General features: G+C 29.8%; 2 protein-coding genes across 8 annotated transcripts; one reads left to right on the top strand and one right to left on the bottom strand.

Annotated features, from left to right (window-relative positions):
• The first annotated feature begins 428 nt into the window (after window positions 1-428).
• LOC8273681 (E3 ubiquitin-protein ligase CHIP) lies at window positions 429-8,203 on the top strand. Of its 7 annotated transcripts, XR_007216765.1 has the most exons (11): window positions 812-1,118; window positions 1,268-1,335; window positions 1,451-1,514; window positions 3,206-3,277; window positions 4,566-4,699; window positions 4,837-4,990; window positions 5,062-5,172; window positions 5,266-5,537; window positions 5,733-5,834; window positions 6,756-6,961; window positions 8,059-8,203. XR_007216765.1 is itself a non-coding variant. In XM_048377259.1 (9 exons), the coding sequence occupies exons 2-9, from the start codon at window positions 1,060-1,062 to the stop codon at window positions 5,395-5,397; spliced, it is 798 nt and encodes a 265-aa protein (XP_048233216.1). In that variant the 5' UTR covers window positions 429-805; window positions 954-1,059; the 3' UTR covers window positions 5,398-5,660. The 7 variants fall into 7 exon arrangements, 6 of the variants coding, with proteins under 6 accessions (XP_048233216.1, XP_048233214.1, XP_002533498.1 ...); XM_048377259.1 differs by lacking the exons at window positions 5,733-5,834; window positions 6,756-6,961; window positions 8,059-8,203 and adding an exon at window positions 429-805 and having other exon boundaries at window positions 954-1,118; window positions 1,268-1,339; window positions 5,266-5,660; XM_048377257.1 differs by lacking the exons at window positions 5,733-5,834; window positions 6,756-6,961; window positions 8,059-8,203 and adding an exon at window positions 432-805 and having other exon boundaries at window positions 954-1,118; window positions 5,266-5,660.
• Window positions 8,204-13,873: 5,670 nt separating this feature from the next.
• Window positions 13,874-17,140, bottom strand: LOC8273682 (U-box domain-containing protein 9). Its single transcript, XM_002533453.4, has 2 exons — window positions 16,617-17,140; window positions 13,874-15,354 (listed from the first exon to the last, which is right to left on the bottom strand). Exons 1-2 carry the CDS (start codon window positions 16,899-16,901, stop codon window positions 14,269-14,271), a joined length of 1,371 nt encoding a protein of 456 aa, XP_002533499.1. The 5' UTR covers window positions 16,902-17,140; the 3' UTR covers window positions 13,874-14,268.
• Window positions 17,141-19,542: the final 2,402 nt, after the last annotated feature.

The raw sequence follows: 19,542 nt of genomic DNA, 5'->3' as shown, positions 1-19,542 counted from the left end.
GTTTAAAGAAACACGAGGCTCTTATAATAATGTCTTATTGATACAATACATGTTATGATTTTTATATTAAGTTTGAAATATATTGAACATAATTTCATGAAATTATGTATTTATAAAATATTTTACGATTTACTTCTACCTAAACACATATTATGAGTTTTTTTTTTCTTATAAAAAACATAATGAAATTCATTAATAATATTAGAATTGTAACTATTTTTCTAAGTAAAATATAAATATCATTACACTTAATATTTTTATATTAGTATTTATGTATTTCCATATATGTAAATATAACCATAATTTGTATTTTTATTAGTTTTTGGAAAATTATTTTGATCCATATTTATTAATAAATTTTTTAGATCCAATTTAAAATATATTTAATAAATAAATCAAATTGAAATATTGCTAGAGCTTACCTCAATTTCGGTTGATTTGCAACCCTAAAAATGTACTTATAAATTCAACCTCCAATCAGGTTAAAAATATAGTCAATTAAACTGGGCATGACCAACTTAACTAGATAAGTTTGCTTACAAAATTGGTCAGACCGTTTTTTTTAGAAAGTAAAAAAAAAAAAGAAAAAAAGAAGAAGAAGAAAACACTTGTGAAAGACCAAACTCCAACCGCCCAATAAATATCAAGTATAACGCCTGTAACAAACAATACACAACCAATAAAATCGTACTGTGACCTAAAAAAAAATCAACAGCGAGTAATGTAATCATTCTGCACGACAGAGAATACCTTCTCTTCCAATCTAAAGGCGTTTTTCCCTTTCCGTCGTCGTCTCAAATTCACAGTAACTTACTTACAGTCTCCATTTCATTTTCAACACGCCCATACTACAAACTTGCATAATTATATTAACGTTAAATAGAAAATTCTAGAGAGAAAAGAAATTATCAAACTAATTCTAAAAAGGAATCATTAACCCTATATAGTTGTAGATTGTAACGTAGAAATTGACAAGAAAGAGTGGTGATCAAGAAACATTGAAGTAGAGAAGAATGGTGGGAGGAGCAGCCTTTAAACAAGCCGAGAAATTAAGAATTGATGGTAATACCTATTTTAAAAGAGACCGATTTGGTGCTGCTATTGATGCTTACACTGAGGTATCTGTTTATCTATCTATCTTTTCTTTTTCTTTTTCTTTTTCTTTTTCGTTCTTTTTCTTGTTTTAGAAGAATTAGTTTATTAGGGTTTTGATTATTGATGAGTAAGTTGTTGGTTTGCTTAAAAATGTCTCATTTGGTGTTTGTAGGCAATTACTTTATGCCCTAATGTCCCTGTATATTGGACCAATCGTGCTCTTTGCCATAGGAAACGCAAGTATGTATGATCACTAAACTCTCTTTCTCTTTATTACTATTATTATTATTATTATTATTATTATTATTATATTGTGGATATGATTTATTATGTGGTGTTATTATTGTAATTACAGTGATTGGAGAAAAGTTGAACAAGATTGTCGCAGAGCGATTCAGCTTGACAACAATTCTTTCAAGGTATTTGTTAATGTGTAATGATGCTATGCATTCTTGAACACAATTACATAGCTTCGGTTGTTAGTTTTTGAGTTTGTATTGCATTACTCGTGTTTAAATCGGATAATGATTTTAAATAGGAAAAAGAAAAATGATGCTTTGCTTACTCCTTGCAAGAAAGTTTTGTTCTCGGCTCAGTGATTTTCTTGGTACCAGGTGTTTGTTGATATATGATTAACTTCATGTGCAGTAATCTGATCTTATGCATCATTGGTGGTATATCTGTTTGCTAAGAAAATTGGTGTGGCTTTATCATTAGGATTAGCATCCACGATTCGCTTTTCTTTGTTGTCCAAAGTCTCCCATTTCAGGCATCAACTATTTTGAATCTAACTGTGGGCATCTCGGAAATGAAAGTAATGCCATCAAGATGTAAGCTTTTATGTTACTCCAATGTAAAATAAAAGTTACCATCCTTTTTCCCTTTAGTTTTCATTGGCGGACTTTTTAATCTTTAGCACACTTTTCGGACCCTTATTTGTTTCATCACTGTTGCCTTGCTCCTCTCTCCATTACTCGTAAATTGTTAGAGTGAGCTACTTTTTAAGAGATAGACTTAATTAATCTTTCCTTCTTCTCTTCCCCTACTAAAAATTAAAATGAACAACCATAAATTTTTCATGTCTGTCTCACCATTTTCTGCTGTTTTTCCCATTGTTCAACTTGTTCTAATTCATAACAATAATTTAATTAGTTGTCTAAAGGAGAAGGAGAAAGAGAGAAGCTTGTGATACCAAGTCTACTTTGCCGAAGAACATTCTCTTCCATAAGCTAACAATCAGAATTTTTAATTTATTGTTCTCATACAAAAGCTAACAATTGTATTTTTCTATGCACAAATATATCTAATCCTTGCTTTCTTCTTCCTTTTGCTAAATATGTATTGACACTAATAAAACCATAAAACTCAACTCAACCAAACCTAAATCCCAAATTAATTGGGATTGGCTATACGGATTCTCTTTTTCCACTTTAGACGATTTTGGGCTACATCTATGCGAACATGACTAGATCATCTTGTGCAACTTTAGAATCCCTATCGTGAGATGCGACAAAGTCAAAGTTTTACGAATGTTGTCACTGCAACGCTCCTCCTTATATATTGTGCTTGTAACCAGCTATGCATGACTACTCATACATAGGTGGAGCTGACACGAGTGAAGCCATCTTTGGGAGAAAATATCAAAGACTAATCTTTAAGCTAAATTAATTTTACGGTAAAAGGCTGGTTTTTAGTGAGTTAACTATATGGATAACGAGATAGAAACACCTAAAAGATATGCTGTAACGTGGAGGAGAAAACAATTATCAGATCAGAATTGCTTGTGATTGAAGAGCGTGGACTACTTATCTTTAGAAGGGGAAGGGTAGACTGCTTATTTTTTCCTATTCTCCCTTTAAATTTCAAATCATTTGAGCAGAAAGGTTGATTCTTTCATGTATTTAAGTATTGCTAGCATCAAGGTAGTTGGCACATTTGATCAGTTTTCTCACTAACAGAAATATTGGGCTTTAATACAATATTACTAACCTTTTTGCAACTAAACTTGCCTATCTGCACAGATACATCATGCAAGAGTTCTTTTGTGTGATTCTACAGATTTGTTTTATTGCAATGACATGAAGTTCACCCTTGTTTTGCCACATAACAGGCCCATTATATGTTGGGGCTTGCATTACTACAAAAAGGAGAATTAGCTGAAGGCGTAAAGGAGTTGCAAAAAGTAAGGATTTACTTTTTCTTGAGTTGGCTCGTGTGAGTTGAAACTCGATTTGGTATCAGACAGGCTGCGCAAGTTGCAATTAATGTTTGTTCCATGGATTTTTATGTGAAGGAAATCGTTAGATGAGATAAACCTTATTGAACCTTATATATGCATTTTCTTTAATGTTGTCTTATTAGACTAAAGAAGTGGCTTAGATGCTTGCGAACTAGTTTTGAAATGGTAACCTAGTTTAATGATCTGTTCTGATTATTCAGTAGCCATACAAAATCAGCCACGAGGGATCTAGTCTTCTTTTGACTAGACCTGTAATTTCAACGCAAGAATAGCAGAACTTCTTATAATCTTTTTGGCTGACCGGTTAATTGGAAAATGTCAATCATTGTAAAAAGATACCAGAAAGAAGTAGTAAAATAGTGATCCAAGTGGGAGAATATTTGTTAAGAGTCTTTGGTTGTATTGGGGCAGCATGCAATTTTTGTCATTGCTATTCTATAATTATTTTTGTGTTCTTTGTTGTGGCATTTGGTTAACCTGTTAAAGCAATAGAGTTTGAGAATTCTTGTAAAAAATGGAGGGGCATTAACTATTTGTATCTTTTCTTTTTTCTGATAAAAAGAAGAAATTACATAGGAAGGAGAAATGAATTGGAGACCAATTACGGAAAGAAGGGGCATCTACTATTTGTATCTTTTCTATCTCATTGTAATCTTCTATCTCATTGTATGTCCATTACGGAAAGAAAGCCTGGAAGTATATCATATACAAGCTAGATAAGCATGTTTGGTCATTAAAATTCCTGTCATTGGAGACCAATTAAACACGCAAGTGACTACAAACTTAGTTGCATATGTATGCTTGATCAAAGCTGTTGTAATCAACTTCCACAGGAAAATTCCTAGAATGACTGTAATGTATATTATTTTTCTTACCTCAATATGTACTCCAGTATTTCTGTGTAGGGACTTTTGTCTTTGGTAGTGCTACTGCTATTCAAGAAGGAGATCTTGTTAATTCCACATAGAATATAGTCTGATTGGTAAAAAAGTTTATGCGGCAATATGTATTTGCGTCCAGTAATCCTCATCTGATATTGAGGTTATATAATATATGTATGTACACAGGCAGATTAACTTTTCTTTTTTAAGAAAGTCGGACTTGATGCTGCAATATATTCTAGCCTCATCTCATAGTAGCTTACAATTGAGATCCTGTCTTTAATGAATATCTGATTCTGAGTCTTAGAATTCGCTGTCTCTAATTTTCTGATCACTGGGACTTTCTACAGGCTTTGGATCTTGGTAGGGGTGCAGATGGAAAGGGCTACATGGTAGAAGAAATCTGGCAAGAGCTGGCCAAAGCTAAATACATGGAGTGGGAGCAGGCATCTACTAAGCGTTCATGGGAACTCCAAAACTTGAAGTATGTAATTCTAGGGGGTCCAATGAGTTTGATCTTTGTTGATTGGAAATGACCTCTGTTTCTCAAATGCTTATACAACAGCCATTTGCTTGCTTATGTTGCTATTTACCACTCACAGTTGTTCTTGGTTCTCTCAGAGAAGCTTGTGAAAATGCTCTTAGAGAAAAAAGTTTTCTTGATAATTCTCAAACAGAAGGGTTCTTGGATGACATGATTGCTTCTCATTCAAAACAATTGGAAGATTTAGGACACGTGTTCAAGAAAGCTGCAGAAGATGACACGCCAACCGAGGTAGTGTCTAGAGTTGTTTGTTTATATCAATTTATCATTGTGTGACTTATGAAGATTTCAAAAAATTTCAGGTTCCAGATTATTTATGTTGCAAAATCACACTTGACATTTTCCGGGATCCTGTTATTACTCCAAGCGGTATTTCATATGAAAGAGCAGTAATCCTCGACCATCTTCAGAAGGTTGGAATTTCTGTTTTCTGCATATATGGTCTTTTGCTTTCTTTTAAACCGAATTGAACTGATCATATTGACATGACATGAACTTGAATCTAGGTGGGGAAGTTTGATCCAGTGACACGGGAGCCACTGGATCCATCTCAGCTAGTATCAAACTTGGCGATAAAGGAAGCAGTTGAAGCATATCTGAACAAACATGGTTGGGCCTACAAGATGGATTCAGATTGATGGTTTCTGGTCACTCATAAAAGACATTTGATAATTAAAGCTCAGTGACAGACTAATAGCAGTGATAGGGTTGAGCTAATTCCAAAGAATACTTTTTTTGATAGGGAATTCTTCCTTGCATCGTCCATCATGTTTAGTATGTAAGTTTTTAGCCTGTTCTTCAAAGTGTGATGTGTGATGCCTTCTCTCTTTTGAATTGTACAGTTATGTACATACATGGTTATATAAATATAAATATAATATAATGATTCCTTAATATTCTAGACTCCTTTTGTTAATTAATTAGACTTATTGACTAATTACTTAAACCAAATACGGTTAAATTCTTACCGCAGCTGATTCTAGCAGACTCAGTGTACCGACAGTTGTTTACAGTACAAGTGATCACATGAATTACAAATAATATATTTCAATCTCTCCCTCCCTTGTGAAAAAAGGTATGGATCTTATCTTAAGACTCTTTCCTGAAATATCTCCATGATTGATTGATTGAAGATTCATCATAAATAAGAACAAAAGAAGAAACATGATGCATGTTAGAGACACATTTAATCATTTCTTCTTTCATTGTTTAATTAGTTGGCATTGACAATAACACATCATCTAATTAAAGCTTTCATTTGAGCCTTTCTGATAATGCAATTCTTGGAATCTTGCATCTCTTTGATAGCTCCTTTCTCTAAAACGACAGCCACCCTTTCTCTAATTAAAATAAAAGGATAACTACATAAAAATACCATATAATTTCATTATTTAACAACTTTTAGATATGTAGTTTTTTTCAGATAAAAATATATAGTTATAAATCGTGATAAAAAAAATATTTTATAGTTAAAAAATTTCAATTGACAATGATTTAGTTATCTTCACTCTGGTCAGCCATCATTGTCATATTTCTCGTATTTGATAATATGAATTTAGAGATTAACAAATCAAAATATAAATCGACATCACCAATTCAATAACTTATTAAATCGCTATTTAACAATTAAATACTGAAATTAAGAGTTGTTAAGCTCCAAACTCACGTTATTAAACACAGACAACATGATAATGATAGCCGATCGGCATAAAGGTGGTTGAATTCTTGCAAATCGAGATTTTACAATTGTGAGATATCTTTCTTTGTCACGATTTGTAACCACATGTTTTATTTTGTCTGAGAAAAAATCACATACTAAAATTGTTAAATGATGAAATCATATAGTACTTTTCTGTAGTTATCCTTAAAATAAACAAATAATTTGAACAATCCAAGAGCCTTTTGTTTTTGATAGATCAAGATATTTAGTGAGTTCCATGAGACTGAAATAAATTTTTTTTAATCTTTATATTTCTTTATATCTTATTTTATTCAGGTATGAGATACTATCATTATCGCCTGGACAAGTAGACATCCAATCCGTAATTGTAACGACCTAATTGCAAGAGCGGAACTCTACGAACTGAACTATATTCCTCCGAGCCAAGTGGAGCATGCTCGAAGGAATCAGATGCTTCTTCTATTTTTTTCTTTGGCGCAGCTGGGCCATCCTGGACTTGAATCAAAGACCTCGCTCATGAAGTAAATTTTTTTGCATCTTTTTAATCAGAATTTAAACTTTAGAGTTACATTGCATCCTTAAGGTGAATTATAATAATATTTAATAAGATGAGATATCAAAAGAAATTAAAAAGAAATTTTTTTAATATAAATAAAGAAAAAGAGACTCACAACTTGAGATTTTACTAGAGTTGAAATACACACTTACCATTAAACTATGCCCATAAATGTTTAAAAAAAAAGAAAAAGAAAAAGAACAACAAACAAAGTAATGTTTTTGAGTCGCCATGGTTCTGTTTGTTTGACTATTTTGGGTTTGTACTAATTAAAGACATTAGAAAAGAGATAAGGATGTTTCTTTCTATTATACATTTCCTGTTTTCATTTATATTTATTGCCTTTTCAATACTTACAATAAAGTGTCTCCAATCAACCTCTTTTAATTTTTCTTCTTCTAATTAATTGATAATATATTATTTAAACTTGATAAAATGTGAAGAGTATATGTCTTCAATAATTAACACATTCTTTTATGCTATTATGAACCATTCACCGGTAAGGGATGATTAGGTCTCAAATCTGAAGAATAAAAAAAGAAGACTACAGTTAAGCTTGTGATAGAATTGAACATTACAATGTTTCTTTCATTCTATTTTCATAGAAGCGCTAAAATGTGTACATCTTTTAAGGCTATTCCTCCCACAGATTTTAAGCCTTCCTTTGATCACTCTCACAGACCTGAAAATTGAAGAGACTTATATTTGCAAGCCACAGATTAAGATATCAGTTCAGAATTCAATTTCTAATTGTTCACTACCCTTTACTTTATATAGGCTGTCCTGTTAGCTGCAATTAGGGTTAAAGTTTCTGTGTTATTAGCTAAGCTTATATGTTATTTGGTAGTTTCCATGTCTATACTCAAATTGATATATGAAAGATTATTATATTAACACATAGAAAAATACTAGATTAATAATAAATATTTTATTTAATTTTATTAATTTTTAAATTTATCTTCATATTAATGTATTATAATTTTAAGTGGATATATTCGGGATTACTGGTGACGATCTGACATATATTTTCCTGATACTCTGACATATATTTTCTTGTATCAGGGACATGCTCTTCAAAGATCTCACCCTCATATCACTCTCCTAAACAAGCTTTATAGGCACAATGTATGTTTAGACACCTAAATTTTAATCATTTAATTACTTTAATTTTCAGTTTAATCTAAGAAACATTTCAATTTTATTTTTATATTCTATTACATACTTCTTGTTTTCATTTTAACCTAATATACACATGAACTTTATTTAATGTTAACATTAAAGCACCTATGCATAATACACATAGACGTGTCAAATAAAATTACATGTAAAAAAATATTATAAATATTATAAAAATACAAATTAAAGTATTTATTAGATTAAATAGAAAATTAAGATGTTAAAATGACTAAATCGTCAAAGTTTAAGTGTTTAAATATGCATTTAGTCAAGCTTTATAAATTCAGAAGAACTCTGATGTATAGAGATTAAATATTTTACCGTAAGTATGTCTCTACCTAATATCCATCATAAGAAGTTGTTCATAAAAATTTTCACAAGTATAGTCCGTTTGTGGAGGAATAATAGGCTAATTGCAAGTGAGTGACCCGAAGTTTCTTATAATTCATTCTGATTGTTTATCTTTTTCATTGCACACTAACACAGGATATCGATTTGTTGTCTCAATATTAATATAGTGTTAACAACAATATGGAAGATGCTTGAAGGAGTTCAAAGTTTCTTTTTTTTTTTTCTTTTTGAAAACAATACTATGTGATTTTACTGTTTTTCAATTTTTAGTATGTAGGTTTTTTCATACAAAAAAATATGTGTTATAAATCGTAACAAAAAAAGATATATCACCGTTAAAAAACCTAAATTTATGAAGATTTAGTCACGTTTACTCCGATCATCTATCATTTTATCATGTTATTCGTATTTGATAACATAAGTTTGAAGTTTAATAACTTCAAATACTTTTATTTTACTATTAAATTGCGAATTTAAGAAATCATTGATCCGATAAAATCAAATTAACAGTCAAATAAAAATGTTCTGATTAGCAATCTTTCAACCAATATTATCAAATACATAAAATATAATAATAATAATGGCTTATTAGAGTGAAAATAGCTATATTTATATTAATCAATATTTTTTAATGGTGAAATATTTATTTTTTATCGTAATTCTTAATCATATTTCTTTTTTTATTTTAAAAAAAATCACATATCAAAAATTGTCAAATAATGAAATTACATAATAATTTTTTGTACTTTATCTCTTTTTTTCCTCTGTTTTGCTAGTTCAATTTTTAAAGAATGATATTCAAGAAAGTGAAAATCTTTGGGGAATTGGTTAGGTGATATCAAGTTGATATGTAATAAGAAGTTAGAGAATATTTTTTTAATTTTTTTTTGTCTAGATTTAGTTTATATAAAACAACTAATATAAAGGTTATATATATATATATATATTACATTTTAAATTGGATGATTGAGAGTATTTTTCCTTTTTTTCTAAAGCAAATTTAGGATTAAAAGAAAAATAAGTATAATTCTACTGTAAGTAGTTATACTATGTAACTATAAAAAACAAAATTATTAGAATCAACAAGAGTTAAATTTTTTGTCAAATTATATTCTTAAAATTTAATGCAAGTAAAAACATATTTAAAATATATAATCTACGAATAATGATGTATTAAAACGATTAGTTTATTGATGTGATATAAAACAAGTAAAACATTGTTCAAGCTATTTTAATTTATAGAATAACATATAAAATATAAGAACAAATTCTTGTTCAAAGTTATAAACACGTGTGTAGGAAGGGAGAGAGCAAAACAGTTATTTACTTCTTTTCAATTGCATAATTAGATTTTTGTTCTCGCTTCTTTACTTTAAAAAAAAATTATAACACTTTAATATTTTTTAAATTATAATAAAATAAATTTATAAAAATTTATTATATTAAAAATTATATATTAAATAATTTTTTATTATCGTTATTTTAAATTTTTTATTATGATATTTGTATTTTTTGATACATAATATTTTTATTTTTTAAATTATAATAAAATAAATTTAAAATTAATTATATTAAAAATAATATTTTAAATAAATTTTTAATATATTTATAAAAACTAATCATTTACCCACCTGTTGCATGAATTTGTCATAATTATTTTAATTGTAAATAATAATATAAACTTAATTTATATATAAAATTAAATAGATCATTTAATATTTTATAATTATTTAGAATATTTAAAAATAATAATAAATTAAATATTTTTAATATTTTTGTTAGTTTTTATATTTTAAAATTTTATTAAATAATAATATAAAAATGACCTAATGGTATTAAAAATTCAAATCTTTATATCCAATTGCGAATTTGGTTCATCTTTTTCATTTTTACTTAAATGGTATGATTTGGCTTATTGATTGCAATTATAGCCAAATTAAAATCTCGGTCAAAATAGGGTGACGTGTCATTATCAACAATTTACAGATCACACACGAGTTATCAATATCATATTACAGATGAATAAGAAAGTAAATGACAAGTGAAAATTATGAATCAAGAAGAAGAATGAAGGGTAAAATTATTTCTTTCCTCATTTTCATTGTGATTTTATACTTTTTTTTAAGAAGCAAATAATATTAGTAAAGTAAAAAGAGATTAGTATATAGAGTTAAAAAGATAGCATTCAATTTTAACCGAGATTTTAATTTATCTATAATTGCAATCAATTAGCCAAATCCAACCACTTAAGTAAAAATTTAAAAGATGGGGCAAAATTGCAAAAAGAGAAATATTTGAATGTTTATGTCATTAGGCCTATAAAAATTATTATTAAATTAATATAAAAAAACTACAAATTTATATATAAACTTAAATTTTACGTGTTAATAATAAGTATATATGAAAAGTTAAAAATTATATGTGTCAGAATATAGTAACACATGTCAAAAAAATTTTATTAGACATATATATATTAATGTTTTTGTTCATTTGCATATATTAAAATGTTTATTTTCTATATGTATAATGTCCATTAGATGTAATGTTCTATAATAATTATTTTTTTTATATTTAAATATTCATTATCTGTGAACTTAATATACGGTTAATGTTCATGTTCATTTTGTTTCATGTATTATTCATCAGTGTTAATATTAATGTTCATTATATAGTACTCAATGTCTATTGTTTGAAAATATAATGTTCATCAACATTTTCAAATAAAAATATTAATTATTTATGAAAATTTTTATTATTTTTGTGATGCATATTGAAATTTTTTTATGATTGATATAAATATTTATTATTTATAAGAATAATATTTATTAGTTGTCAATAGATATTCGTCATTAATAAAAATCATACCACTAATTTATTCAAATGAACATACATAATATAAACATAACATAATTCGTTCTTATACAGTTAGTAAACAAAAATTAAATAATTAACTTAATAAATAATGAATATTTAATATTTAATATTTAAATAATGAATATTAAAAATATATTTAATGAGTATAAGTTAATAAATATTTAATATAGATTTAATAAATATAAATTATTTTTTTAAATTACTTCAATATTTAACATTCGTATAAAATTTAAAACACTAATATTTATACGAGCAAAACGAGGCTAACCGTATCCCTAAATCCATAAAGCTTTATCAAAATTTTATAATTTGCAATTCTTTTAAATAGTCCTCCTAAATAGGCTTTCATGGATTTTGTGATTTCTTTTAGAAGATTTAAAAAAAAAAAAGAAAAAAAAAAGAGAAAGAAAGAAGAATTGGATTCCAAAAGCTATATTAGTAATAGATGAAGAGCTGGGATGCATGATCAGTGGCCCTATGTAATTCAGGTATTGTCTAATAAGAAAAAAAAAGCATTAAATTCTTGATTCAGCCATTTATTGATTTAAATATCTGATATATGAGCCATTTACCCAGTTTGGATATATTTATTAGGAATAATTGATGGTCAAGTCATGGTGTCAGTCAATTCTATCGATCCATGGTTACAACTTACAACACAATTCAGCCATTTCACTTTTCTAATCCCAATCAAAAGATTCTAAATTCAATTCAACCACTCCTTGCTCATTAAATCTATAGTGACCTGTAAGGGACACCTTTTTTTTTCTATAAATAATTTTAAATTAATGCAAAAGGTTTACATTTCTTTTTATTAAGGCCCAATAAATAATAAACTACACAAAGTAATATTATTATATTTACAATAAAAATAAAAAAATCTCAAAAATAAATATTATTACCGTTTAATTTAGATAAATATGTTTCTCTGTATTGGTAGAAGTTTTAACTTCATTTCTGAAAAAAATATATTATTTTTCCTTTTTCTTCTTCTTCTTTTTTGATACTGTAGTTTAATTCTTACAATTCTCTATGATAATTTTCATACTGAAGGATTGAGTTATATATATATATATCCAGTTGCAGTTTCACATGGTAGACCCGTTTCTTTCTATTATTGAATTTGTTTGATCATGAAAATCACGGCTAAAACAATGAGCAATTATTGTCGGTTCACTTAATTTTAATTCTATTTTTTATTTTTATTTTTGTTTCTATTTTTTTCAGGCAAAATTAGAAGCAACGATCTCCACCTATTCTCAATGCATTATTGTTATTGAGAATGTGGAGAATACCCAAGAAGAAAGACTTCAATTCAACCAGTCCTAAAGAAATATTCAATTTGAGATCTAAAATGTTGGATACAGATTTTGAGCATAGTTTTTTAAAAACGAATGAATTGAAGCTTTCAAACTGTAATCATTTACTCTATGCATGGGAGATGGGTTTCATGTGAAATGTCAATTACCAATTTTTAAGTCATAAATGTGTCTTTGAGGGTTTCTGTTCTCATAACTAATAATTGGTGCAGCTGCTGGTAATTGCCATTATCAAAGGCTCTAAATTGCCAAGGAAATAAATAATCTCAATTACCTGATTTATGAGAGAGTTAAGTCTAATGTGAAGATACAAAATCAGACTGATTTAGGCCTTCATGCTTTCATAAGGACAACTGGAATAATTTGTTGTTTTGCTACAAGTACAATATATATATATATATATATAATGGTGAGGAGGGAGAATATAATATAATAATTTCATAGATAATCCGTTACTTATAGCACTCAATTACTAAAGTTACCGTAGTTATTCTTTAATAACTAGACAGTAAAAAAACAGTCACTCGATCACTTAGTATGGCGCCATGCCATATATAATAATGTTTCTGCACTTGAGAGATGCAACCAGTCCCATGACATAATTGCCAATGCCAACACTTTTTGAATTCATTACATAGAATCTTTGTACTATTTTATGTGGTAATGATAATTTCCTATTAAATCCCAATATATGGGTTTCCGTAAAGTGCACTTAAAACTGCAGGCCATTGGACAAATTAGCTAATTAAGGAAGGAATATTCCTGCAAAGGAGGAGTTACTGTGCTGGCCTGCCCATCTCCAATTGGAATGGACAAAAAAAATTCTGTTATTTATAGATTAGCTAAGAAGAAGATAGGGTTTGGTGGGTAACTATTCCATTGAAGACTTCCACAAAAGGTTAGGCAGTAGGCGCATCTTCAATGGACCACAATACCAGAAATCGCAACTCCATTCAATATGGGCACATTATTCCCGTTCCTATTTGAATTCCCATTTCTACACCATTCAAATTCAATTCACCATTCTCTTTTTGGATTCTTTCATGGATTTGGATTCTTCCTCGCTATTTATTACAATAGGAAACATTGCTTAAAGACAACTTAGAAGATGAATATTACTATTGCAAAATCCTAGTACTAGTAGTAATAGATTCAAGTAAAATGCAAGCAAAAGCTGGATTTATGCACAAATTTAGGTAGAAAAATCTTTTACAAGTTATAATACCTTGTGAGGGGGACACCAGGAAATGATGCTAGCAAACTGGGAAGAAGCCAAAACTGATCATACTGGCAAGATACAAAACATCTGTAGAGGGTACGTGAAGGGACCATGGCACAAAACGAAAGACAAAAATTTATCGCAAAGCTTATGGCACGTTTATTCACAACGGCTAACTCATAAACCTGAATATAGAAATTTTGGTGGAAGAGAATTTACAGAGAGGAAGGCGGTGGAGAATGGCAGAGATGCAATGCTGCAACTTGTAATGCTGGAAAGGGATGTAGAATTTACATTTCCCTGAACTTGATTGGGGTGGCATAACTGATTTTATCATGCTGTATGCGTGAGATTAACAATCCTATTCAGTTTCTCAAGAATCCCATTAGCTTTCCTCTTGGCCCTTGAAGTGCCCTCTCGAGCTAGTTTAGAGATTGTACCATACGCATTCTCCTCTTCCCTTACTGTCTTCCACTTGGTTCGGTCATTGGAACAGATTGTGTGAAGAATGGCAATGCAATTTTCCTTGTTGCGTTCGCAACTGTTCTCCCTGATAATGCGAAGCAAACAAGGAACAGCTCCAAGCTCTCCCATTTCTTCAATAGCCTTGTGATGACTAGAAAGAATTGCAAGCATAGCCAATAACTCGTCGACAAGCATACCATCCATAATCTTCTTCAGAAGCACCCTCACTGCACCATCCCTCACGGCTCTCGCCTTATTTTCATGGACAAAACATAGGGTAAAAATTGCAGAAGCAACATCTTTCATGGCTAAAGGATGTCCCTCTTCTAGAAGGTCTATAAGTGGTTTCAAGGCACCTGATTTCCCAATAAGTGACTTGTTAGAATCAAGAGCAGATAACGTGAAAAGGGCTGCAGCTGCATTAGTCCTTGTATCGATGGTTCCTGACCTCAATGCTTCTATAAGAAGAGGAATGACTGCAGGGGTCTCAGCCACAAGCTTCTTGTTGTTGTCATGGATCGAAAGATTTAAGAGGGTTGTGATCACATCTTCTTGAAGATCAGCTTGAACCTCACTTGCAGACTTGCTTGCCAATAGTGGATTGAGCAATTGTGGAATGGCATCAACAGACTCACCAAATAGTGCCCGAAATGAGGGCATCCTCTTTGTCAACCTCCGGAGCTCCTTTGCAGCTGCTCTTTGTTCAGGAAGTTCCGAGGACATCTTTCCAACCAAAGATAAAAATTGATCACGTTCAGCTTCTGTTATTCCTTCTCCATTACCTTGGCGAACAGGGTCCGGCAACTCTAGCCCCTGATTCTTGCACCATTGTGATATCATTTCCCTGATCAAGTGATTCGGAGTAAGAACAGTGTGTGACAGGACTTGCTGAGTGAGAGGGCATGTCCGATTACCAGCTCTTAGCCATTTCTGAATAAAGGGTCTATCATAAGTCTGCACAAATAACAAGACACAGCAAAATCAGGACAAACATAAAGAGAACCACTATTGAAATGTTAGTAAACAACTATAATGAATTCCGTAAATTTTGAAGTAACAAGAGAGTTATGGATTACCAGCACTAAATTAATAAAACAAAGAACTCAATTATACCACAATTTTACCAGCGGTAGTAATAGTGTCACTCATAACAGAAATTTAATTTCCGCAATGGTTTAAGAATGATAGAAATGAACAACTTCCCATTTGTTAATTTCTTTCACCCCTTTAAAAATCTTAATCAGCTGCATCAATCTAATCTTCCAACTTCTATAACGTCAAAAACCATTATAAAAAACAGGAAGACAACAATAAATAAGATCTGAAGAACCTAATTGTTCACCAATGGCAAACGCTGCCAACTTCTCACAGTTCCAGAAACAGTACAAGCATCAACAGTACTTTAATTCGACCAACCACCACATTTCAAATCCTATCTTAATAAATATTAACATCAATAACAAACACTCACCCTAAACTACCCAAGACTACATGCCAAAGGCATAAAAATAAATTCTTAACCATTGTTTGGTTCCTGAGAAAAGATAGAGAAAAGAAGGAATTGAAACTTTCAATCACACATCATATCCTAAGTGAGATTTCACTATAAGACCAGAAACGTCAATTATCTAAGAACGCATATGAATTTAATGTAGCGAGATTCATAATATTTCCCGCATTTTCTTAACATCAATCTGAGAACAGCACAACGAAAAGAAAAAAATAAAAAAAATCAAGATTAAATGGCATCCAAAGTAAAGAAATTCCCATGCATAGAGAATGAACACAAAGATAAATCATCACCGTTAATTGAACCCCAAATTCACATATAAGAATTTTGAATCTTCTAATCATCATTTTACTTCAAGACCATAGAAGATTAAGAACCCACCCCAACTAACCTAAATTGTTCAAAGTTAATTGAATTATATCCTATTGCCAAAGACTCCAAAATTGAGAAACTAAAAAATGAAAATTTCACAGATGAAAATTTTTGAACCTTTACTCGTTATTTTTACTTCAAGATTCAAAAAGACTAAAAATCCACTTCAGTTAATCAAAAATCTTGCAAGTTAAAACTATTTGGCTACCCAAAACTCCAAAAACTGACAAAATTCAAACAAGAAAACACAAATTACACTTCACCAGCATTTTCCTCAGTAACCAAACAAAGAAAAAAGGACCAAATTAGAACACTCGAATACAAGAAAACCAACCTGCCCAGTAGCCAAAATAACAGGATCTTTCATCAATTCTTTAGATAAAGGACACTTAAACTCATCAGGACACGACACGGTTTCTCTCAACTTAAGAGATAAAGATCTCTTCTTTATCTTTAAATCTCTTAAAGCACATAGCGTTTCTTTAGCTTGATCAATTGTTTCTATACGGTAATCATCATCATCAACAATGGATTTAACAAACTTTTGCAGTTCTTTCTTTAATTCTGTTGCTTTTGACATGACAACAGGATCAGAATCAAAGACACCGGTCTTGGCCATGGAATAGAAAAGTAGCGAGAGAAATGGAAGGGACAAAAGAGAGAAAAAGAACGACAAAATGGGTTCTGCGTTTTATCAATGTTTGAAGTTGAAGTTGGAGTTGCGGTGGCCGAGAATGGTGAAACAGAGAATGAGAATGAGAAAGAGAGTAGTGCTCTGTTTCATTCTCTCTCTCTCTCCCTCTCTCCTTTCTTGATTTTCTTGATTTTGTACATGTAATATTTATATTTATTTCTGCTACTAGTGTTGGTAGTTTTATGAAGTAGACACAAACAAACTACTACATAGGTCAACACAATTTCAATTCGAAAGTATTAACTAAAAATAGGTACAAAATTACAAATTATAAATTATAAATAGAAATGGAATGGTGAGAGTTCATTAAGTTGGGTATAAAAGGACAAAAGATTGTGGCATGTAATATTGGATAAAAATTCTATGGTTCTTTCTTATTTTGGTACATGAGCAGGGTTCTTAATAAGTTCAAAAACATTAGAATGCCAGAGTTACAATTTGACTAATTCTAAGATATTTCTATTGTTAATTCCCATTTACAATTAAATTGAAAAGATTTTAGAGGAATTATCAAGAGATATTAAATTAAAATTGTACAATTATGAATTCGCAGACTCAAGTGATGCAAATATATTTAACATATAAACAGCTTAATTTCGTATGGCTAATTTCAAAATGCATCCACAGGACGTAATTGGTATAAAGATAGAACTACACACCACATTGGTCTAAAAGCATTAAAAGAATTTACATAAACATATTTTTAATTGCATAATAGTTATAGTTGTAATAATAATTATTTTGAACCGGAAAGCAGAGGAGTGAAGAGTGAAGGGACCCACATGTAAGCAGACACGGAATCCATGGCCTTAACAGCTGGCATGACGCTTGGGATCAACTCATCAACACCCTCTCTCTCTGTGTATAGGCAGTGTGTAGTCTAAAATAAATAAATAATTAGTGTGTAGCGTAGCTAATGTAAGCGTCCATTTAACTTGGGACTGATAGAAAGAAATAGTTTTGTTTGTATGTGACAGATTCTAGACTAATTTTATTCTTCTTACACGTGGCTTTATTAGAAGGACATGTGTCATGCAGCATAATTTTGGAGATGGTAACGTGCCCTTCTTCTTTCCTCCATGGCTTCATAGGTGTACAATAATCTTGATTTTCTTTTCCTTTTTAAATGATACTATTTTTTAAAGGCATCGAGTCAATTATATATAATAATTAATGGCCTGAAAAACAAATCGGATTGTGAAAGTAAATTCAGAGTTCCTAATTTGAAAGTTAATCAATTTTAATTTGGTCATTAGCTAAATTAATCAATCAATCACATCTAAACATCAACTCACTAATTTTCTTCCCGCTGCATTCTCCTTTTCTATTATCTTCTTTATCTACTCCAACCAATTATCTCAAAGCACCGACAGAAGTATGGTTTCTGTTCCATTTCATAATAAGGAACCGCACTCGTCACAGCATGGTTTTTCTAATCTATTTTTTCTTTTTAATAGCAAGAGGAAATAATAATATTATCACCCACTGTAATTATCTAATATTAATTTAAGTACAATTAATGTAGTTAGGGCTTGATTAAAATCGGATTTCTGAAGATGAAATTTGTTTTCTATTTTATCAAATTCTTAATTTATAATTGCTGCACATCTTTTTATTATTTATGAAGGACCCATAAATGTTGTAGATATATTCACCGTAATTTTCCTAAATAGTTTAAACTATTACAAAGATTTTACTTTAGTTTACTAATTTCTTTTGTTTGATTGAGATGGGTGACGGTACAAAATTCTTTTCTTACTTTTTTCTATTTTTATATTTTCTCGCAAATAAAACAATAAGAAATACCTTTGACTCTTTCTTCTTCTTCTTCTTCCTTCTTTTCATAGCTGCCGCCGGTACTTCTTCTTTCTCTTAATATGGACGGCAGCAGCCACTCTCCTTTTCTCCATTTATTTAGGTTTTGTTGTCTTTCTTTCTTTTATTTAATATTTTTAGCAGTTTAGTTTTTTGGTTTCTTCTTTTCTCGATTAGATTGAAGATTTTCTTTTATAGGCCTCTTAGTTGTGCTGAAAATTATAGATCCAACTACAATTCTTTAGCTTCAATTGCCTCAGGGGATTGAAGAGTTATTTTATTGTAAAAATAAACTTCTTCTGCTCGACTCTCTTAAAAAGCTTTAAATCAATCGAATTGAATTTGAGTTTTGTTTCTAGTTCAGTAATTTTATCGAATCCAATTACAATTTGATAACATTTAATTTATTAGTTTGTAAATCTACTTATTTGCCGGCTCATGATCAAGCTCATAAGCTAGACTTCAAGTTTAATTCTTTTATAAAACTTATAAATAGAAAGCAGACTTATTTAAGTGCTCGTTTATATGTTTATTTATTTACTCGACTAATTTTGTATTAATTTTATTCTTAAATTTAAAATTATATATATTATATAATATAATATTAATATATAATATGTAATAATTAAAATTAAAAAATATTTAATAAGTTTGAACTTGAATTTTTTTTTATTTTATAACTATTTAACGAGTCGAATTCGAATTTAATTCGTTAATATAATAAATGAGCTATTCATGAATAAAACTCAAA

This window comes from Ricinus communis, chromosome 7 (genome assembly GCF_019578655.1).
Source record: "Ricinus communis isolate WT05 ecotype wild-type chromosome 7, ASM1957865v1, whole genome shotgun sequence".
Classification (NCBI taxonomy): domain Eukaryota; kingdom Viridiplantae; phylum Streptophyta; class Magnoliopsida; order Malpighiales; family Euphorbiaceae; genus Ricinus; species Ricinus communis.
The sequence above is the reverse complement of the archived record's forward strand: the minus strand, read 5'-3'. Positions and strand labels throughout refer to the sequence as shown.